The sequence below is a fragment of the Cavia porcellus genome, unplaced genomic scaffold, assembly GCF_034190915.1.
Source record: "Cavia porcellus strain 051 isolate PalLab524CR breed Dunkin Hartley unplaced genomic scaffold, mCavPor4.1 scaffold_21, whole genome shotgun sequence".
In the NCBI taxonomy this organism is placed as follows: Eukaryota; Metazoa; Chordata; class Mammalia; order Rodentia; family Caviidae; genus Cavia; species Cavia porcellus.
Genome location: NW_026947504.1, coordinates 5,598,321 through 5,621,546, shown reverse-complemented (window position 1 = coordinate 5,621,546; position 23,226 = coordinate 5,598,321). Strand labels below are relative to the sequence as shown.

Here is a 23,226-nt window from a genome sequence, read left to right as displayed (position 1 = left end):
AAAGGGAGAAAGGAAAAAAGAAAAACATTTTTTCATATTCTTAGGGTTCAGCAGATGTAGTTCAGTGTACAAGCCCTGGGTTCAATCTCCAATAAGATAAAGAACAACAGCAACCCCCACCTCCCATGAAGTATCACTTCCTAAAGACTTAAGCCTTTTTGGTTTCTTCTACAAACACAAATTTCATAATGAAATCCTCCCACCCACAACCCTTGATATTCAACCCCCCTCACTATCAGTGAGTTCCTCACCACCACCCCCCACCCCAGCTGGTGTCTGGCCCCCGGCACCTTCAGCAAGAATTCTCTTCACTGGGTTCAGCCAGACCCCTCACTTCCTACAGATGGACCCACCCTGAAGAGAGCTGCAGGTTTCCACTCCCATACTGGGTTTAAGGTAAGCCTGATCTCCCCAGTGTGGCCACACAGTCAGCTCAATGCTGCTGGAGGAGGTCTGCCCTGCTGTGCCTTAACCAATGTCACTGAACAGTTTCTCCTTAACACTAGGACCTGCCCAACAGCATGAGAAGCAGCCTAAGGCATAACAGGAGGCAAACAGGCTGGAGCAAACCCACTTTATTTGGTTCTGAAAGCCTAGCCCACAGAAGTAGGTGAGACACAGCTACCATATCTAAGCCCAGGGACGCCTCAGGACAGGAACTGTCCCCCCAAAATGGCCCCACCTGCAACCTCATCAAGCCTTGAACCATATGTTGCAGTGAATCTAAATTCACATCTGTATCTGTGTTCACTGGCCTGGTCACTCCGTCCATTCCAGGCTGGATTTTTGTTGTCTGAACTAATCTATCCACAATACTGCAGCCAACAGCGCAATGACTGAGAAGCAAGCCAGGGACACGGCAGGGTCATACCCCAGGGTGGGCCTGCAGATACCTTGGGGATAGTCTTACCCCAACCCCTCTCTGGGACAGGAGGCCTTTCCACAAAAGGAGGGAGGGTGGGACTGCGAATGTGCTGGAGTCACAAATAGCAGCCAAGGGGCACAAGCTAAGGAAAGAAAGGAATAGTCCAGAAGACCAGGGCTACAGCTCTGAGCATAAAATGCAGCAGGACCCAAGGGAGAATCCTCAGGGCCAAGGGTATACCAGTCTTTCCTTCCCTTCCTGCAAGAGCTGGGTCACATCCAGTGGGATCTTTCCTTAGTACCAACCTCAAATCCAGTCATGAGCTGTGTGTCCTTGCCCAGGGAAGAACATCCTGTGACCAGCCCATCTTGGGCACTGGGAAGATGGCCAAGCATGCCAGGTGCCAGGCTCTGTGCGCAAGCAAGGAGCAGATGATGCACTGGGGAGGGCTCAGGACCAGACTTCAGAAGGCAGTGGTGCAGCCTGAATATTTACAGCTTGAGGAGGCGAAAACAATGCTTGGCTGAGACCTGGACCTTCAGGCACCAGCACTGCTTCAGCTGCTCCATCCAGGTGGCGGAAGAGGGTAGGTGGGGCTGCTGCTGGCCAGTGATGCAGAGTGATTCCTTCTGCCCTCAGGCATAGGGGGACCCAGCTGAGTTAGTGCTTTCACTGCAGGAAGGGAGAAAAGGGAGAGAGACAGAGATGGAGATGGAGACAGAGATGGAAACAAAGAAAGACAGGAGAGAAAGATGAAGACAGAGACACACACAGAGAGAGAGAGAGAGAGAGAGAGAGAGAGCGCAGTAGACAAGGAGACAAAGATACACGGAAAGACAGAAAAAGTTATGAGATATATACAGAGAAACAGTGAGACAGAGACAGCTTCTATTCAGGGCATCACAAAACCAGACTAGAGGCAATGTAACACCCACTTGAAAAAGCCAGCCCTTTGACCCTGTCACAGCTGGTGCACATGTGGCATACATATAGTACTGGCCCCAGGCCAAACTCAAAGGCTGTTCTGGCAACTCCAGCCCCTGGAATCCAGGGTAGGGACCTCTATAATCCCACACCCAGTCCCATGTGAAGGATGAGGACACCTGTTCCCTCCTCAACCCCTGTCTATACCCCACATGCAGCCTGAGGCCATGACCACACAAGCAGAATGCCTGCAGCTTCCTATAATCAGTCAAGGCCTTCTTTCTGACAGACCTCCTGCCCCAGGCACGATACCTGCAGCAACATGCTCAGGCCCAGGCTGTGGTGTTTCTTCTCCAGCTCCAATACAGCCTGCAGCAGAGAATGGAACCGCTCCACCGGGTCAATAGTCTCCTCCACTGGGGTACCTTCCTCCTTCCCAGCCTCTTCCAGGAAGTGCTCCTCCTCCTCCGCGAAGAAGGCACGAAGCTTCCGGTAATCAGTCAGGGCCTTCTTCCTGCGGTCCATCACATGCCCCTGGAGGCAGGCAGTGGAGAGGACACCTATGTCCCTGGGCCCATCTTCCCAGCTTCCGGGTACAAGAAACCTGTTTGCACTCGAGGGAACCCACACTGCCATCCCAAAATACTTCCACTGTGGCTCCACTGTTTCTCAAAGTGGACAAAATTCATAGAAATCCATGAATATACTCTCTGTTGTGGTCTTCATATGTCCCAAGACATGCATGCTGGAGACTGGTGGCAGTGAACCAGTGGGACCTTTTAGAGGGGCCCAGGGAAAGGGCCTAGGACCCCTTAGTTCCCCAAGAGCAACCTGGTGTCAACAGGGCAAGTCTCTAGCTCCCTATAGCTTCCACATCCCCCACTGCAATGCCACTCCACAGGGCCCTCACCACAGCTAGATACATGGGGCCACCTTTATGCGGCCTTTCAGCCCCCAGACCTGTGAGCTACAAAAACCTCTTTTCTTTAAAAAATACTCAGCCTTGGGACTTTAGCTACAGAATTAGAAAATAGACTGGAGTGATAAAGGAACAATGGGCATTCCTGTGATCTACACTGAAAGGACTCCTCACAGACCTTGTTAAAATAGCTCTTATCTTTATACCTCTCAGCATCATTCTGTTGCTTTTTCACCACCCACTATTATTGAACCAACTTGGTCTGAAACAATTGCTGCTTTGGTTCTTCTTTTCCTTAGGAAGGCTTTGTGCTCTCCCTCAAACCTGTGTCAAGGATGTCTGTTCTACCCCATGCATCTGACTTACACCAATTCAACACACTGGCCCAGCCTGGAGAGTGTCCTTCTCTACACAGTCATCCATTGGTCTCCTCCAAGGATGAGTTCCAAGATCCACAACCCCAGGACACTAACTTGTGTGGACCCTTGGGCTCTTTCCATAAAACGGTACAGGATTTGCACAGAATCTATGCACATTGCTCTGTGTACCTTAAGTCATAACAACTAACACAATGTAAACACTGTGTGGTTATTCCACTGCCTTGCTTAGGAAATAATGACAATAAAAGTCTGTCCATGCTCAGCACCATTGTAAGATATGCAGCCAGCAGGACACCCAGGGCCCACTAATGTGGCTAAAGACCCTGCTGTGCCTCTTCCTCATAGCCCAACACAGAGCTGGCTGTCAGAGCACATCCACCTTTCCAGGACCCTCATGCCACCCTCAACAGAGCACGAGACTCCAGTCCATATTTAGTCTAGAAAGCAGGAATAAGGAATGATCTGCTCAGACTCACAGGACACCCATTGATGGAGGTGAAGACAGAGATGGAAACAAAGAAAGAGAGGAGAGAAAGATGACCATAGAGCCCTGGACCATACAGCACACACTCAGCTGTGGTCATAAGACCAGAACACGGAAAGGAAGAGGACTGCTGGCTTTTCCAGATTCTATTTAGGAAATACCAAAAAACAAAACCACATCCTAGAAAACATCCAAGCTCACTGAGTCCACCCAAGGTCCCTCTCCAACCATGCCCGGGGGACCCCCATGCCTCACATTCCCACTTGCCTTCCACACAGCAGCTGCAGATTCTGCCTGGCCATGCAGGTCCCGAGCATCGTTCAAGTCCTTTCTCATGATTTCCACAGACCCTTTGTTCTCCTGGGAGAGAAAAGCTGCATATTGGGAGACAAGTAGAAGGTCCCAGGGCCCAGCCCACACAGTCCAGAGACTTCATACCACTGATCCCACTGTCTGCTCTAGAAATAGCCATGGTACAGGATCTCTGGCTGCCACATCTCAAACAAAAGGGGAAAGGCTACAAGCACCATAGGGTATGGCAGATGGTTCCATGATCCCCATCTTCCCAGAAGCTGGCTACAGCCCAGGCAGCTCTTCAGGGTGGCCTGCCACCCGTATTTTTAAATGGGCTCCCTGAGGAGTGAACTTATTCCACACAGGGCCTGCTCAGCCTCCTTGGCACCCTTCCTCAGGAAGGGGACAACCAATAGCAATCACTCCAGGATGGTAATGGGCACAGCCTGGGCCTTTCTTCCAGTGTGCCTGGGTAGCAGCCCCAGGTCACCATCCTAGCCCTGCTTCTTCCTCCCTGTGTAGGGCCCGGGCAGGTTGGTCAACACCCAGAGACCTGGTCACATAATCTCAGAAATGACACTGATCCCTAGCTATACTGCAGAGGTGCAGCTCCAAGTCCCAGAGATCCAGCTATGGCCAGATTCAAGGTTAATTTCTGCACAATAGCAAGTTTAAGAACAGGGTGCTCAAGGATGGCCCTAGGGTTAACCTCAGAGGGCAGAGGTGCTGGGTCAGCCACACTGGAAGACTGGGGCGCCAGCCTCGTACCCAAGACAGAAGCTGGCACCCTGCAAGGGTGGAGAAGCCCCCTCAGGGCAGTGGTGGGGGCATCCCTGGGAGAACTACAGAAAGGGAATCTGTGAGCCTCTAAGATGAGAGAAGGGAGAGAACAAGGTCCAAGGTGGAGTGGGAGATGTGGCACTGCAAAACCAGTTGCTGCCACGGGGAGGTGGACAGGGCAACCTCTGGAGGAGAGACAGCATCCAGAGTGGGGAAAGCAAGGACCCTAAAGTAGGTAGAGGTCAGGACTCAGAGAAGAGGACAGAGGGGCCGTGGCTGCCAGAAAACCATAGGGACCTGGGGATGGAGAGGAATTCGGGTTCTTCGGGAACCCAAGGAGAGGTCTGGACAGGGGTCTGAGCTCCAAAGGGACCCAGGGGTGGGGTGGCATGGTCAGAGCAAGGGTCGGGGCTCCGCAGGGACGCCCCCATCTCGCGCACCTTGCCACGCAGCGCCCTCCTCCAGCGCGGCTCCCACTCAGGCGGAGCGGGGCCAGCGGCAGTGCGACACGCGGCACACAGCGGGTCGCCGTCGGCGCGACACAGCAGCTGCAGCGAGGCCTCGCTGGCCGGACCATCGCGCATGGGCCGCGCGGCCGCTTCCTCCAGTGCCAGCAGGCGGCGGCTGAGTGGCGGGCGGCCCGACTCTACCGCGCGTTGCCAACAATCGTCGGTGCACTCGGGGCATGGGAAGGGTCCGTCCTCCTCCGCCCAAAAGCGCACCACGCAAGCCCGGCAGTAGCGGTGGCCGCAGTCCGCGCGCACGGGCTCCCGGGGCGCGTGCTGGCACAGAGCGCAGGCGGCCTCGGCGGGACCAGCAGGGAGCGCCAGGGTTGCGGCGGCAGTGGTGCGCGGAGGGAGAGAGTAAGGGGTAGCGGGTTGCAGCCGCGGACCCAAAGCAAGACAGCAGCGGTGACAGCAGCGGCGGAAGCGACGCAAGGGACGCGCGCGGGGCGGGTCTTGGAGGCCGCGCGCTCAGAGCGGGGTCCCGGAGGCGGGGCGGTCCGAGCTGGGTCCTGGCAGCTTTGCAGTCCCACAAACAAAGGGTTCTGGCTGCTGCGCGCTCCATTATTCTGTGAATAAGCGTCCTGATAACCGTGTGCTCCAAGCCAAGGCCCTGGTTACTATCCAGTCCACAGGTCAAGCTATGTCTTCACATTATTGCCTTACTGGAGCCGACATTAATGCATACATAAGTGAATCATAGGCAAGAGGGAAACAACATTTTATTATTTGGAAAGCCCACGTTTTTTGTTTTTTGTAAGCTGCTAGGACCTGGGCAGTGAGGACTCGCTGCTAGGCTCCAAATTCCTTAGAGGTGGGGGTGGACCTGAACAGGCTGCGGCACGAGTCGCGGATGTCCCCAGGAGAACGTGCTCTGGTGATCCTTTCGTGCGTGCACTGGCCCCGCGTGGATGTGCTTTTCGTTCGGAGGCCGAGGGCCGTGCTTTCGCTGGCTCTCCCTGTGTGGGCACGGATTCCCCGCACTAGTACTGAACATCCTGCCCTGTGTGGACCTCCACGGGGGGGGGGGGGTCCAATCTGGCACACAAAATGTCTTGCCCAACATCCCATTTTGGGGACCTCCCCGCGTCGACCTGTCATACCAGGCAGTGCTTCCCTCCAGGCTTCTAGGAGCCGGCCTCGGAGTCTACTCTCTGCCATTGTTCTCCCCAGGTCCAAGGGTGGATTCCACCACCAGGAATATGTCAGATGAGCATGTGTTACTTTTTTGGAAGGAGCAATCTATTTTTTAATTTTGAAAACAAGCAAGCAAGCAGTTTTAAAAGATACTGTACAAATTAAGTCTACGTATTCTGTTATTTTTTTAAATGTCTCTTGTGAAAGAGTTGTTGACGCAGACTGGACACTGTAGCCAGAAAAGCCTCCGCCGGAATTAGGGAGCTCCTGCCTCCCCCGCCCCTAGAGATTTACCTGGAACCCTATACCCCCACCCTTCGGAACCTGCCCCTGGCGCCAAACGTGTGCCAATGAAATACCTGTGCATCTCTAATGGCCTTAGGGCACTGCCCTAAGCTTAGGCTACTTATATTCCCCCACGCGACGTGTCCATGTGAGAGAGATCGCCAGATTCCAGCGGCCAGTGTGCCAGTCCTCTCTCCCCGTGTTCCCAGAATAAAGGCCTCTTTTGTTTTATACTCCTCATCTTTTGGAAATATTTTTCATCTTCTGGAAGTAATCCTATCATCTTGTTCCATACAAGTGCAAGGTATATGAAACCGCGTTGTGTGAGGTGTGTGTGTGTGATCAATTTTGTGTAGATTTGGAAGTGCATTAAATGGGTAGTTGATAATGTGAATAATATACTAGTTGTACCAAAGATGAGAAGGCTTCAAGTTGAGCCTACTCTTGTGGCCCACAAACGAGCCCCCGAGACGCACCCCCCCAACTTGGCGTCCAAAAATGGGGCAAGACATGTTTTTTTTTTTAATTTAAAGAAAAACAAAACAGTAAAAGGGTACGAGTAATACAGAATTTCAAAAAAAAAAAAACAGTAAGAAATCAATAGTTAATAGATTACATATTTTGATATTAGAAATAGTTGATCAAGTTACAAAATTAAGCATACAAAGTGGAAATTCAAACAGTAAGACTGCAAACAGTTGTGTTCAATGATCGAACAAAAACTTAGTAATGTGATCATCTATCTTACACACCTAAACACACTTGCAGTTGTGTCCTTTAGAGCACTTTCTTGTCCTCTCTTTTTTTACAATAACGTTTACACATTTTGGGTTTTATTACTCCTACAGTTCTTATTTTTTTTTTTGGAGGATGATAAAACCAAATGTGACAAAACAAAGCAGCCAGCCAAAACAAAGAATGGACATAGTACATGATGTAAAAACAGAATACAAGGTAATCAACAATGGTTACCATAATGCCTCTTGCTATCTTAAAAAGAGTTGCCTATATCATCAGGTATAATAAAATTGAACAAAACAGTACAGAACAAAACCAATAAAACCTAAACATTGGAGACCTTACAGGACTTCAAAAGAAGATAATAGTCAAACCAGAATGGGCATCATAGTGAATCTTATTGCCTTCAAAGTAGTTGCCTATACCCTCAAACTTGATACTATCAAACAGTATCAAAACAGAGTAAAATAAGTCAAAACAAGATTGTGAGAGCAATACAGGGCTTCAAATCAAGTTAATAGGAAATCAAAAAAGTTACCATAACATATCCTCCTAATTTTTAAAATTTTTCCCTTAATTAAAAAAGATAATAAAAAAATTTTTAAAAGGTGGGAGATTGAAATAAAAGAGGACATATCAATGTAACAATACAGGTCAGAAGAAAACAATTTAAGCAACATAGTGTTTCACCACAAGATAAGCTGACATAACAGTAGTTATCATAGTGTCTCTTTCCTTGAAATATTTGAGTATAACTTCATACACTATAGCATCAAACATCAAGACAGTGTGAAACCATTCAAGAGGATGAAAGTATTACAAGGTATTTAGAACCAGCTAACAGAAAATGAACAATGGTTTCTATATTATCTCTTTGCCTATAAAAAATTTTGTTTATATTATCACATATAATAAAATCCAATAAGGTGCAACATGATAAAACCAATGGAGACAGAAGAGCAACAGCTTGATGGGACTTCAAAACAAGATGATACTAAATCTGCACTAGCTATTATGATGGCTTGTTTTTTTCAAAAGAGCTGTTTATACTATCACAGACAATAAAATCAAACAACCCAGAATAAAACCATTCCAATTAATGAGTGAAAACATTATAAGGCTTCGAACCAATATAATGGGGAATCATGATTACCACATACTTTTTTGTATTTGTACCATTTCTTACACTAGGGAAACTATTCGGTATTCATACATGTGAGTGTGATTTATTTCACTTATGAGTATGGTCTCAAGCTGTGCCCATTTATTTATAAATATTTCAATGTGATCCTTCTTTATAGCTGTGTCTAAAAATACCACAACTTTTTTATCCATTCCGCAGTTGATGGACACTTAGGTTGTTTCCAAGATCTGGCTATTACAAATTGTGCTGCTATAAACATGGGTGCACATATATCACTGTGGTATGATGTTTTCAGTTCTTCTGGGAATATGCCTAGAAGTGGAATAGCTGGGTCGAATGGGACTTCAATCCCAGCTTTTTGAGAAATCTCCAGACTGACCTCCACAATGGTTGCATCAATCTACACTCCCACCAACAGTGTAGGAGAGTTCCTTTTTCCCCACAGCCTCTCCAGCATTAGTTGTTGGTAGTTTTCTTGATCCTGGTTTTAATTTGCATTTCTCTAATGAGTAATGAAGATCAACATTTTTTCATGTATTTATTTGCCATTTGTATTTCTTCATCTGAGAATTGTGTATTCATCTCAGGTGCCCATTTTTGGATTGGACCTTTGAATTTTGGGGGTCTGATTTTTTAAAAAAAATTCTTTATATGTTTTAGACAGAAGTTCTTTGTCTGAGGGACAGTTCACTAAGATTTTTTCCCAATTGTGGGTTTTCTTTTCACTATGCTGGAGATTTCTTTTGACATGCAGAAACTCTTTAATAAGATGTGAACCTGGTTATTAATTCTGGGAAGTATTTCCCGTGCAGTTTGAGTCCTGTTCATGAATTTTGTACCTACCCCTATGTCTTCAAGGTTTTTAACCCAATTTGTCTTCCAATAGATTTTGTGTTTCTGCTTTAATATTCAGATCTTTGATCTATTTAGATTTTAATTTAGTACATGGTGATAGGCATGGGTCTAGTTTTAGTTTTCAGCATATGGAGAGCCAGTTTTTCCAACACCATTTATTAAAGAGACTGTTCTTCTCCCAGTAAACATGTTTGGCCCCTTTATCAAAAATAAGGTGATTGAGTGTGTTTGTAGTTGTGGTTGTAACTTCTAATCTATTCCTTTGATCTTCGGCTCTGTTTTGGGTCCAGTACCATGTTGATTTTGTTACAATAGGTTTGTAGTATAACTTCAAGTCAGGGATTGTGATGCCTCCTGCCTTGCCTTTGCTACTTAGAACTGTCTTTGCTCTTCTGGGTCTCTTGCTCCAGATGAATTTTAGGAGTGATTTCTCGAGATCTATGAGGTATGTTGATGGTATTTTTTATTGGGATTGCATTGAACACTTTTGGGAAGATGGCCATTTTCACAATATTTATTCTTCCTATCCATGAGCAAGGGATGTCTTTCCACTTTCTGAGATCCTCTTTAATTTCTTTTTTCAGTGTATTACAATTTTCCCTGTATAGATCTCTCACTTCTTTTTTGAGAGTAATTCCTAAATATTTCAATTTTTTGGTTGCTAGTGGGAAGGGTGTGGATTCTCTTATTTCTCTGTCGTGATTTTGTTCTTAGTGTATAGGAATGCTATTGATTTTTGAGTATTGATTTTGTATCCAGCTACATTGCTGAATTTATTTATTATATTTAAAAAGTCTTTCAATGGAGTTTTGGGGGTCTTCTATGTAGAGTATCATGTCATCTGCAAACAAGGATAATTTAACTTCTTCTTTTCCTATCTTACACCTTTTATTTCTCTCTCTTGTCTAACTGCTCTGGCTCGTATTTCCAGTACTATATTAAATCGGAGCAGTGATAAGGGACATCCTTGTCTGGTGCCTGATTTTAAAGTAAAGGCCTTCAATTTTTGGTCATTTAGTATGATACTGGTTGTTGGTTTGTCATAGATGGCCTTTATTATATTGAGGTAAAGACCATCTATTCCAATTTTCTGTAATGTTCTTATTATGAATGAGTGTTGGATCTTATCAAAGGCTTTTTCTGCATCTATAGAAATGATCATGTGATTCTTACTTTTACTTTTATTCATAGAATGGATCACATTTATTGATTTACATATGTTGAACCATCCTTGCATGCCTGGGATGAATCCCACTTGGTCATGGTGTTTAATATTCTTAATGATTTGCTACATCCTATTTGCCAATATTTTATTGAGGATTTTTGCATCTGTGTTCATTAGGGAGATTGGTCTGTAGTTCTCCTTTTTAGTTGGGTCTTTCTCAGGTTTTGGTTCTAGAGTAATATTTGCTTCCAGGAATGACTTAGGAAGGATTTCTTCCCTCTCCATTTCATTAAAGAGTTTGAGGAGTGTTGGCATTAAGTCTTCTTTGTATATCTTGTACAATTCTGCAGTGAATCCGTCTGGGCTTGGGCTCTTCTTTGTAGGTAAGGACTTAAATATACATTTTCAATTTCATTAATAGAAATTGGGATATTCAGCAATTTTACATCTTCTTGACCTAGCTTTAGTACTTCATATGTTTCTAGGAATCTGTCTATTTCTTCTGTGTTATCAAACCTTTGAGAGTAGAGGTTTTCAAAATACGTGTTGATGATCTTCTGTATTTCTATGGAGTCTGTAGTGATTTCACCTTTTTCATTTCTTATTGCATAAATTTGAGCTTTTTCTTCCCTTTTTTTTACTAAGGTTGGCTAGGGACTTATCAATTTTATTTATTCTTTCAAAGAACCAATTCTTTGATTCATTGATTCTTTGGATTGTTTTCTTAGTCTCTATTGCATTGATTCCTGCTCTGCTTTTTATAATTTCCTCTCTTCTTTTGGCTTTGGCCTTGACTTGCTCTTCTTTTGCTAGATGTTTGAGGTGTAACATCAGGTTATTTATTTGTATTCACTCTGTTTCTCTGATGTGGGAACTCAGTGCAATAAATTTTCCTCTGAGGATGGCTCTCATTGCATCCCACAGATTCTGGTAAGTTGTATTTGTATTTTCATATTCTTGTAGATATTGTTTAATTTCTTCTTTAATTTCCTCTGTGACCCACTGATTACTCAAGAGTGTGTTTTTCAGTTTGCATGTGTTTGTGGGATTTTTGCAGAATCTTTTATCATTAATTTCTAATTTCATAGCACTATGATCCGATAACATGCAAGGGATAATTTCAACTCTTTTGCAGTTATTTAAATATGTTCTGTGAGCTAATATATGGTCTATTTTAGAGAATGACCCATGTACTGCTGAAAAAAATGTGTATTCTGACATTGTTGGATGGAACACTCTGTATAAGTCTATCAAGTCCATTTGTTCACAGGTGTGATTCAGTTCTGTTATTTCTTTGCTCATTTTCTGTCTGGTTGATCTGTCCCTTGGTGTCAATGGTGTGTTAAGGTCACCTGTTATAATTGTGTTACTGATAACTTGGTTTTTCATTTCTGTTAATACTTGTTTTATATAACTGGGTGCTCTGGAATTTGGTGCATATATGTTCAAGATAGTTATCTCTTCTTCTTGAAGTTTTCCCCTAACCAGTATGTGGTGACATTCTTTATCTCTTTTGATTATTACTGGTCTAAAGTTCACATTGTGTGCAAACAGAATAGCTACCCCTGCTTTTTTTGGGTACCTGTTGCATGAAGTATTGCTTCCCACCCTTTGACTTTCAGTCTGTGAGTATCCTTTTGGGTTAGATGGGTTTCCTGTAAACAGCATATGGTTGAATTTTGTTTCTTGGTCCATTCTGCCAGTCTGTTTCTTTTAATTGGTGCATTGAGACTATTTACATTACTGGTTATAACTGTTATATGTTGGTGTATTGTTGACATGTTATCTTTCTGCTGTTGTACCTTTATCTTCTGTTCTGGTTTGATTGTCTACTTTGCTTAGTGGTTTTTTTCCCTAATTATATCTAAACTGTCTTTCAATATTCTTTGCAGGGTTGGCTTAGTGATCATGAAGTTTTTCAGGTTTTCTTCGTCATAGAAGTATCTTATTTCTCTATTGATTTTGAAGGACAGTTCTGCAGGGAACACCAGTCTAGTTTGGAAATCATTTTCCTTTAGGATCTGGGATACTTCACTCCATGCTCTTCTTGACTTTATTGTTTGTGCTGATAAGTCTGCTGTGATGCTGATAGGTTTTCCTTTATAGATGATCTGTCTTTTCTCTCTGACAGCTTTCAATAGTCTATCCTTTTGTTGGATTTCGGGCATAGTGATTATTATATGTCTGGGTTTATTTTGGTTTATTATATGTCTTGTGTAGTTTTATTTTGGTTATAACTATTTGGAGTTTTATATGCTTCACTGATCCTGATGTCAGTTTCCGCTCTCATGTTTGGGAAATTTTCAGCTATTACTTCTCTAAATATCCTCTTGACATCCTTTATGTTGTCCCCTTCTTTTTCATTAATTCCTATTAATCTTATGTTGTTTTTCTTTGCATCACCTTGCAGTTGTTGAGTTGTTATTTCCTGATTCCTTGTTATTTTTAAAAGATCTGTCATTTCCTGCTCACTAGCTGCAATCTTGTCTTTGAGGTCTGAAATTCTATCTTCACTTTCACTGAGATGGTTTTACAGCTTTCAATGGAATTTTTGATTTCCTGTATATCTCTTTGCATCTGCTTTATGTATTCTGTTCGTTTCTTATATTGCTCATCCAGGGATTCTATCTTTTTGTTTAGTTCCTCTAATTTTTTAACTATGTCTTCTTTAGATATTTTCAGCATCTCCATCATTTCTTTTATCATTTCTTCTTTTACCTGGGAGATTATTTCTAGTTTGAATTCCTTTAAAGCTTCCTGGAGTTGGTTCTTCATTTCAGTTACTATTATGTCTGATATTTCAGGTATATAGCATATATTTTCTTCTATGTACATCACTCCTAAGGTTTCTTGGGATGGGCTGTAAGTTTGAGATTGTAATTTGGTCTTTTGTTTTGTCATTTTCCTATATTTCTGTGTTAAGTATTATTCCAAGACTTCCCCAGGGTCTGTTGGAGACCTCTTCTATGCCCTCAGCTCCTGGGACTCTGGCCACCCAGCTCTCCGGATTGAGAGACGGTCACTGGTGTTGGGGCAGGCAGGCCTAAGCCCAGCCCCCAGAACTGATGACACTGGCTCACGCAGAACTCCAGAGTTCTCCACGCACAGTCAGGAGCGGGGAGGCTGACCTAGGCCCACCCAGGACCTGCCGTGCTGTTCCAGTGCACCAGGAAGCCACAAAGTTCCCTCTGCAGGCTAAGTGAGTGTCCAAAACTAGCTGGACTACGGGGAAAGTGCGTGGGGCACTTACACCAGGCTGCCCAGTCTCTGGAACCGATGGTACCCACTTGCCTGCTCAGAACTCCAGAGTCCCCCAAGCACTGCCGGGAGTGGGGAGACTGCTGCAGGCCTGCTCAGGACGCCCAGGACCACAAGACATGTTTTTAAAAAGCAGCGCTGATTAATTTATCCTGGGCCCAGCACACAGTGCAGTTGGAGTTTGCAAAAGCTGTGTGTCTCGCTCAAAACTTTCCAGACTTTTTTGTAGAAAGCATGATTTACAAAGTAAGGGGTTTGGGCATGGATCAGGAAATGAGAAAATCTTTGATCTGCTAAGGAATGAGGAAGACCTTTGTTTCCCTTTGCAGAAGACAGAGAAGTCTCGCAGGAATTTACAATCCTTTGTCAACTTATTTTAGCACTCAATTTTAGATAACATCTTTCATTTGCTGAGGATAGCAATGGTTAGCATATCAATTAGATCAGATTCCCAGGAGTTTACAGTCCTTTGCAAAGGGGAGCAATGATTAACATATCAATTAGGTCACCCAGAAAAATGGCACATACAGAACAGTATGATGGCGCTACAGGTACTTTGGTCATATAACTTGGGCATAACACAAACATAACAAAGCTCTTTTTGTTAGTATACAACACCTACATGATTCGATAAACTAAGAATGCTGTAAGATAAAGTGAAATGATTTAGTTTAAAATGGACAAAACTCAAACTCCTAAATCAGATTTCTTATCTGTGTGGACAAACTGCGTTTCCCAAAAGATACAAGCAATGTATGGATCTCTATTTCACTACACTCTTACAAAATCCAGTTCTTAGCATTTAGCATTTACAAAGTCATTAGATCTTTCTAAAGTTTGTTTTGTTTTGTTACTGGGAATCAAACTCAGGACCTTGTGTTTGCCAGGCAGGCGCTGTGCCACTGAGCTATATCCCTGGTCCAGTCCGTATTTTTTTTTTTTTTAAATATGTGGGAATTCCTTGCTGGTGAGTTCAGGTTACAGAGGGGCAAAGAAAGGGGGCACTAGGGCCTACCACTCCCACTGCGCAGAGGGCACTCAAGCCCACCCATCTGCTCCTTCATGGTTTTTCGAAGCTGTCCATTATTCTGTCCTCTCACAGTTTTGTCTCTGAGTATGAAATCTGTAGTATTTGTGCACATTTGAGCCAAGCCTTGGGGGGAGGGAGCTCGAATGCTTTCAGCAGCCTTAAAGGGATTTAATGACTGTGTTAAGGGAAAGAAATACACGACATCAGTGGAGGTGGGGAAGGCACTTGGGTTGAAGAACACATCTCCAAAATCCACTGTGGGAGTAGCAGCGGTGTCTTGGGGTCCACGGAGTCCCCTGAGGATGCTGCTGGGGAGAGAGAGGCCTTGGTGGCTGTGTGGTGCCGGTGGCACCTACTAAATGCCTCACGGGCATGGTCAGAAGAAGCTGTGGACCCCAGTTCATCCCCCCAGCCCCACGTGGATCACTGGACTCTTGTTAGCCCCTGTGACTGGCAAGTGCAAGGCTTTCATTTGCTGAAATACAATGGATAAGTGTCACTCTTTGGCAAACAAGGGTAGGGGCTGTGCATGACCTCACATGGTCTGCACCTGGGTGTCTACCTTGTAGCTGCTAGGGTTATTTCCAAAAGATGAAAAATATTAACAAAAGATGAGAAATATAAAATAAAAAGCGGCCTTTATTCTGATAACACGGAGAGAGATGACCAGCACCCCCACCGCTGGCGTCCAGCGATCTCTTCGGCAGACACGTGGCGTGGGGGCCTGTAAATAGCCTCGGTTTGGGGTGGAACCTAAGGCGGGCATTAGGGATACACAGGTAGCCCATTGGTCCTAGGTTTGGCACCATATGTAAATTCCCAGGGGCGGGAAGATGGCATCACAGGTAACTTCCTAGGGGCAGGGGAGATGGGGCTTCCTGCTTCCAGTTGTGGCTTTCCTGGCTACAGTGTCCTGTCTGGGCCAAAACCCTTTCAGTAGCACCTAAGAACCAGTGAGGCTGGGATACCTGCGCCCAGTCCCCAGTACACCAGACGCCCCTAACAGCTACAAGTTACATGGAGAAGGTCACCCAGACCCTCTTACCCCTCTTCACAGTCTCACGATCTCTATAAACCACACACATGCCCTATCATTGCAGTTGCTCAGCTCTGAGTCCCCACATGTGGGAACCTGTCCTTGGGAAGTCTGTCCTTACCTTGTGCTGCAGGGGCAGCCACCAGACAGAATCCAGCTGGGGCCTGAAGTCCTGCTTTCCCTTAGCTGCTGTCAACACTGGGGAGTATGGCTTATCGCTCCTGGTTTTTAAAAAAATGTCTTGTGTTTTAAAATTTTAAAGGGATATGGCTTCTATTTATTGAAAGGGTTGTTGACCCAGACCGGACACTGTAGCCAGAAAAAGCCTCAGCCAGAATTAGGGAGCTCCTGTCCCCCCCCCCCCCAGAGATTTACCTGTAACCCTATATCCCCCCACCCTTCGGAATCTGCCCCTGGCGCCAAACGTGTGCCAATGAAATACCTGTGCATCTCTAATGGCCTTAGGGCACTGCCCTAAGCTTAGGCTATTTATATTCCCCCATGCCACGTGTCTGCGTGAGAGAGATCACCAGATTTCAGCAGCCGGAGTGCCAGTCCTCTCTCTTCGTGTTCCCAGAATAAAGGCCTCTTTTGATTTATACTCCTCATCTTTTGGGAATATTTTTCATCTTCTGGAAATAATCCTATCATTTATTTCATTTATTTTTGTATCAGGAGTCAAACTCAGGACCTGGTGTTTGCCAAGTGGTTGCTGTATCACTGAGCTAAATCCCCAACCCGGACATACCTCTGGACATACCTCCTTTTTTTTTTTTGTACTGGGGATTGAACTTAAGACCTTGAGCTTGCCAAGCAGGTGATTGTGTCACTAAGCTAAACCCTCAGCCCCTGGACATAGCTTCTTGGCTGTAGTGGAAGAATCCATCATCCAAAGAAACACACACACAAGCTTCAGGTTATTAAACGCACTCACTTCAGGCCTGCAGTCATTCATTCAGCAAATACGGCATATTGACTGGCTTCCAGCAGCACCAGGCACTGTTCTCTAGAACTAGTGAAGAAGGGAAAAGTGTGTGTGTGTGTGTGTGTGTGTGTGTGTGTGTGTGTGTGTGAACATGGGCTGAGGATTGAAGCCTGAGGCTTTTTACATGCTTTACCACTGAGCTACACCCCAATGCTTAGAATTTATTGTTTGTTTTGTTTTTATTTCTAAGAGAGTGTTTCACTATGTTATCCAGGCTAAACTGAAACAGGTTACCCCTGCCTTCACCACTGCACCCAGCCACCCTCAGTCCCTTAGGAGCACATGTTGTGTAGGATCATAGTAGGCTCCACAGGCTTCTGGCTCTGGAGGAGTCTTGTGTGACTCGTTATCAGGCACCAGTGCATAAGAACTGTTCCTTCTGTGTTTACTTGTACCTCTTAGGTGCACACAATTGACTCCATTTGATTCTGACAAATTTCACATTTATTTTACACTTTATAAAGTACTCAGCTGGTCTGGGGAAGTCGGTCAGCAGTGTAGCACCTGTCTGACAAGCTTGAAGCCCTGCATTCAATTCCTGGTGGCAAAAAAGAAAAAATAAAGTACTCAGTCTAGGTATTTTGTTGTAGTAACACAAAAAGGTACAGATACCACTACATGAGTATCTCTGGTTAAAGGAGAGATTGGTCTCCATTCTGCATAGCATGGATAATTGCAAATGCATAACCAGCAGTAGGCGTGGTACGTGATTGGAAAACGACCAAGTGGGGACACCAGGTATGAGGAGAACTCTGAGTGGACCCACCAAGCAGGATTCTTGCTGAAGGCTACCAGGGCAATCATGTAACATGGACTTAGGGATTGGGCCTTCAGATGTTCAGTGTGTAACTAGAGGCAGGATGAAGCCTGGTACCTCTGCCTTCATCTTATATCTGTCTTACGACCTTAAAAGTTTGTGTCAGCTTCTTACTCAGCTCTGCAAGTAAGCATGCTAATCATTACAGAGTATTATGAGGTTTATTGGCCCTAAATATTCCAAGTCTATCTCATCCCCCTTCCAGACTAAGGACACCAAGCATGAATAACTTAAAACAATTTTCAGGACTTGTAGGAATACACAACTGCCAGCTTTTACAATGTACAGTCCACACCCTCTCGAGTGATACGTACAAGTTTTCATCGTCCTAAACCTAGAGCCACCTGAGACTTTAGGAAAAGCAGAATGTTACATGATAGGCCACAAACAGTCCCAAATAGGAAGCAATTACCCTATGTCAGAAACTGAGGCTGCCCCCCTTCAAGCAGGAACCCTGAACTCATGACAGAAGCTACACTGTTACTACAAGCATAACATGGATCTCCCAGAACCTCATGGAAAAGTCCTGAGATAACCATTGACTAGATCACACTAAACTCGGATGACCTATACTTTGAACTACGTAAACCCAACCCTTGCCTTTGGAAATGGAGGCTGAGTTTGCTTTCTGAGGACCCCTGAAACCTAGACTTTTGCCCCCAAACCAGTAACAACACAACCCTTAAGGGTAGGAGAGAATAAAGACTCTGATTAGATATTGAGGGTGGGGGAATTTTTGTTTGGCTGCCTTACCAGAGTTTCTTTAGAAAACTGGATTTTATAAGACCATGCATAGATGGGCCTATAAAGAGTTCAGCAGCCTGACCAAAGTTAGCTCAAGCAAAGGATTGATTATGGTGTATATACCTTGAAAAATAAATTGAACTGAATGTTTAGTAAGTGGCTACTCAGCTCTGAGTGAACATCCCTGAAATGCTTGTTAAATCAAGCACATATTTTAGGAGGAAAGCAATATTCTCATTATTCTTTGGTCTGAAGGATGAGTGCCTGCATCAGATTTGTCAGATTCGTGCTACAAAAAAGCCAGAGTTATGTTTAAAGTTCACAGAAAAGCCATCCTTTTCAGTAAAATAACCCCATTTAAAGGAAACAAGAACCTAAAGATGGTAAACTTGAAAGAGTATTCTGAGGAGAATTTGAGTGAATCTGGATCTGCAGATTCTGGTCTTAGCATGAATTAAACCAAAGAACTTGACACACCTAACTTGAAAAGAGCAGACAGATCTGTTGGTGAGCTGTGAAAGTGTCACAGGGTCAGTCTCAGACCTAACATGTGCTGTGCATCAGGCTGGCCATAGTGAAGAGGATGAGTACAAGCATTTTCCAAAATACATGGAAATAATCTCATGGAGTTTCATTTATCACCCCAGGGTAAGCCTAAACATCTCTGTACCTGGAAGCCAGGGGACATGGATGTGACAATACAGTTCTGTTTGCTTATTCTCTCTTTATTTAAAAATATGTGTTGGGCACAGGCGCTCAACATACCATACCCCACCTGGGACTAAGGACCACGCCAGCTTCCGCAGTGCGTTAGGTCCCTCTCTAAACTAGCCACCCCCTGCGCACCTCCTGCTCACTCCGTATTCGCCCCATGCCGACTCTGTGGCAACCCCTGATTGGCCACAGCTGGATATAGTAGCCAGAGCCTGCGCCCCATTCCCGCCCTGCTTCCTCATGGCAGCCTGTGATTGGTCACAGCCGAATATATAAACCAGAGCCCGCGTAAATAAAGCGGCAGTTCCTGTTACCCACAAGAGCGTCCTCTGTCTCACTGGGGGGCTGCGCCGGTCAATATGTATCATGTGCATTCACTCTAGAAGACATGGAGGAATGAGAATAATATGGAGAAAAAAAATTAAAGCACCTACATCAAGAACTGAGCTCAGTAATTTCATTTCATTTATCAGATTTGGATTTGGACTAGTAGACTGTTTATTCATTTGTGCATTCATTCATTCAAGAAATATTCAAGTGCCCATCATCGGCAAAAAAAATGACTTTGGTCCAGTCACAGTAGTGCATACATGTAATCACAGCACTTTGGGAGGGTGAGGCAGGAGGATCAGAAGTTCAAGCCCATCCCAGGCAATTTACTAAGGCCTGAAAATAATAAATTTGAAAGGGCTGGGGATATAGATTAGTGCAAAGGTCCTGGTTTCAGCAAAATAAAAGGAAGAGAGAGAGAAGAAAATGAGAGAATGTGACTTTGTGGGATGGAGATAGGGTTGGAAAAATAGCTGAATATCCCAAAAGACATGAGTGAAGCAGCAGAGAAAGAGAAGCTAGATGGAGGGGCAGTGTCCACAGCAGCTCAGGAAACCCAGTCTCAAGCTGCTGCCCAAAGAAGCTCAGAAGTCAGCTAAACTCAGCAGCATTGACTGACTCACACTTTTTCTTAGCCAAGCATGACCGGGCATTTGCCAGGTGCCATGTGTATCTCCCCAGAAGTGCAAGCAGGAAAGACATCTTGGCCCTGAGGATTCTGGCAGGAGAAAAAAGCCTGCTCCATACTTCTGTGATGGGGTTGGGTGAATCTAGTGAGTCAGCCCAGCTCCTGGGCCAGGGCCAACTTTACCAAAGGAAAGAGCTAGTGGGAATGAAGCATAGGACATATATTCAGCAACCCTGCTTACCAGACAGGCACGACGGCTTCTCTACAGAGGACAAAATTGAGGGAAGGGAAGGTAACTAGTCACCCAGAGAGGTCAGATAAGTAGCCTCCAATCAGATTTCTAAAGATAGAACGTGCTGGAGTATAATGCTAAACTTCAGATTCTGACTCTACTCCTTTGGGGCCAGGCCTGAGACTTTGATTTTTTAAGCAGCTCTCCAAATTATCCCTGACAAATTGCACATGTGACAATTTATATTACCTTGAAAGTTACTGCACTGGGGTGGCATCCTGAGGACAATTTCAACAGGCCTGTGCGCTGGCAGGCCATTCAGTAATTAACATAATGGCAGTAATTAACATCACTATGGAAACAGCAAATAACATAAAAGTGGCTGTTGTTTATTATGGAAACATCAGTTAACACAAAAGTGGCTGCTGTCTGGGGAGACACAGGTGAAATCCTGCCATCAAGCTGTCATTTAGCATATGGCTGTCACTTTAAAGAGAGTTCATGGGCATGGATAACAACACAAAGAGCTACCAGTTTAGTCAATTTTCTCCAGTTAAAACCTATGCTTCCCGATGGAAATACTTTAACCGTTTGGATTTACTCTTGAATTATGTAAGGAACCTATCTCTGGTGTTGAAAGGTGACGGTAAACAAATGGTTAATGCAGTAGAAAGCTGCCATTCACTCCCTCTTGTTAAATAACCATCAATCTTCCCTTCCCGAGCGGTTGGCTTCAGAAAGAAATGTCCCAGTGTATTTCTTATGGCCAAAGTGAATCAAGACTCGAGTTGTAACAGGGTTTCATTTTACTTTTAGCAACCTTCACATATGCCGCGGACTCAAAGATCTCCTTCCAGCTTAAAACAAAGGGCCTGAACAAAGATTTGCGACCTGGGTACCAGAGCTCGGCAGACGCGCTTTTGGATTGGTTGGACTACAGTCCAATAAGGAAAAGGAGCCACATCTAATATTCGTCCAACCAGGTGCCAGACATTTGAAATCCTTATTTGCATATAAAGATGACAAATAGGCCTGGCTGCGACCGTTCCAGTTGGTCCACTTTCGGTAACCGCCTGGCCATGCCGGGGTTTCCCGCTCCTCGCTCCTCGCCAGCCCACGAAAAGGGATCCAAAGAGGCCATCACCGAGGCTCAAAAGAAGGACGGGAAAAAGCGCAAGGGCGGCCGCAAGGAGAGCTACTCCATCTACGTGTACAAGGTGCTGAAGCAGGTGCACCCCGACACAGGCATGTCTTCCAAGGCCATGGGCATCATGAACTCCATCGTCAACGACATCTTCGAGCACATCGCCATCGAGGCGTCGCGCCTGGCGCACTACAGCAAGCGCTTGACCATCGTGTCGGGAGAGGTGCCGACGGCCGTGCGCCTGCTGCTGCCCGGGGAGCTGGCCAAGCACGCCGTGTCTGCGGGCCCCAAAGCCGTCACCCAGCACAACAGCTCCAAGTGATCGCGCCTCGGGCGCCCGAATCCAAAGGGAGAGCCACCCAAACGGTCAAGAAAGGGTTTCGAACACGGTGAAGAGTTATTACTTAAACTCTCATATTGCCGTGCGCCCTAGCAGCTTCCTGCTCCTGGGTGCGGGTCTCAGTTTCCCTGGAGTTTCATGTGGAAATGTGTTTCATTTAAAAATGGGGGCAAGGATGATGACGTAAAGGCTCGCTAACAGATGCGGGGCGCTCTACCTCCTACCCTGGAAGACTCGTATCCCCATCCCCGTGCCCGTTCACTCCCTAGTGAGGGAGGTCAGGGGCTCAGCCCAGGAGCTTGGTTAGGCCCCTGGATCTTGCGCAACCTTGCGGCGGGGCGTAGCTCTGCGGCTTCCTCTGATCTCCCAGTCTTGGCATCGATGAGACAGGAGTCTTTATACTCAAGCAGTGAACATCCCAGGAGGATGTTTGCTGGCAAAATACTGCAATAGCAATAGGCTTGAACGCCGGGCCACGGCCCGCGCCCTGGGCCCCCGAGCTGCATGCTTTAAATGACTGTAGCTGCCCGCAGCTTTGAGCTTAGTGGTTATTTTAAGTGTCAAAGAATTCTTTCGTTTTGAACAAATGTCATCTCAGTGTGCCCACTGTTTTCTGGCAGTGTTCCTAAAACACAATAACCTTTTCCTTCACGTTCGTGATATTTACTTAGAGTCTGCCATTTTGGTGCTAGGAAGGAGTTTTGACATAAGTCTTCACTCCGGAGCAGATACAGATTGACTTTATCTTTATTTGACTTTTTGCATTTATAAAAAGAGGTTTTGTAATCACTGGAATTGCAAGAATTAAAAGAATTTAGCATTGGTTATAGTCTTGACAAATGAATGTTAATATTTACTTCCAACCCGTTTCTCCACAGGGAGCCTGTCTCCTGTCTGGGTTGGTGTAGAGGGGTGCGCCTGGGGAGGAAGTGCTTCCTGCAATGGCTGTGTTACCAGCTCCCTTTGGGTTTGGGCCATTCAAATAATTTCTGAAAATTAAAAATTTTAATTTTAAAGTATTTTTATCGGATGTTCAAATAGTTGAAGAGTGCATAACCTTATATATAGCACCTTCTTAACAGATAGTTCTAGAAACTACCTTCTCTGAACTCATTTTGCCATTTTTTCCCTTTGCCTCAGAAAGTCACTGCACAGCAGTTATGTGTATGTCTTTGTCTATTATCTTTCTTTCAAAAACAATATATTCATTGAAATTTAAACATTTTAGTTTGAGAGATCAAAGGTCTCTTAGTGTTAGAAAAACAACTGGATGGTACAAAATTGTTTAAGTCAATGTAAGTAAATTTTTGTTTCAATGAGTGAGTGCAAGGTTCTTCCATCCTTTAGATTTTCTGCCTTGATTACTTTATGCATCTATGGGCATATTTAGATATGGTTACCATCCTAACAATATACAATATCACTTTTATTCTGTTTTCTTTTGGTATCTAGGAAAATTATGGAAATAAACACATAGGAATTGAAATTTTTGTCA

At 44.9% G+C, this 23,226-nt stretch overlaps 2 protein-coding genes across 2 annotated transcripts; one reads left to right on the top strand and one right to left on the bottom strand.

Annotated features, from left to right (window-relative positions):
• Nucleotides 1–560: 560 nt before the first annotated feature.
• On the bottom strand, nucleotides 561–19,216 carry Rnf187 (ring finger protein 187). Its single transcript, XM_013140862.3, has 5 exons — nucleotides 19,201–19,216; nucleotides 5,087–5,619; nucleotides 3,840–3,932; nucleotides 2,102–2,323; nucleotides 561–1,537 (listed from the first exon to the last, which is right to left on the bottom strand). The coding sequence occupies exons 1-5, from the start codon at nucleotides 19,214–19,216 to the stop codon at nucleotides 1,535–1,537; spliced, it is 867 nt and encodes a 288-aa protein (XP_012996316.2). The 3' UTR covers nucleotides 561–1,534.
• Nucleotides 19,217–21,324: 2,108 nt separating this feature from the next.
• Nucleotides 21,325–21,775, top strand: LOC100728920 (H2B.U histone 2-like). Its single transcript, XM_003477139.3, has one exon. It carries the CDS (start codon nucleotides 21,327–21,329, stop codon nucleotides 21,711–21,713), a length of 387 nt encoding a protein of 128 aa, XP_003477187.1. The 5' UTR covers nucleotides 21,325–21,326; the 3' UTR covers nucleotides 21,714–21,775.
• Nucleotides 21,776–23,226: the final 1,451 nt, after the last annotated feature.

What these genes read in the sequence shown, in the direction of transcription:
- LOC100728920 (XM_003477139.3), top strand. Translation starts at nt 21,327, where the DNA reads ATGCCGGGGTTTCCCGCTCCTCGCTCCTCGCCAGCCCACGAAAAGGGA.
- Rnf187 (XM_013140862.3), bottom strand. An exon ending in GGAGGGCGCTGCGTGGCAAG is followed by an intron (nt 3,933 to 5,086) that starts GTGCGCGAGATG and finishes TTTCTCTCCCAG; the next exon opens with GAGAACAAAGGGTCTGTGGA. An exon ending in CTGCAGCTGCTGTGTGGAAG is followed by an intron (nt 2,324 to 3,839) that starts GCAAGTGGGAAT and finishes GCCTGCCTCCAG; the next exon opens with GGGCATGTGATGGACCGCAG.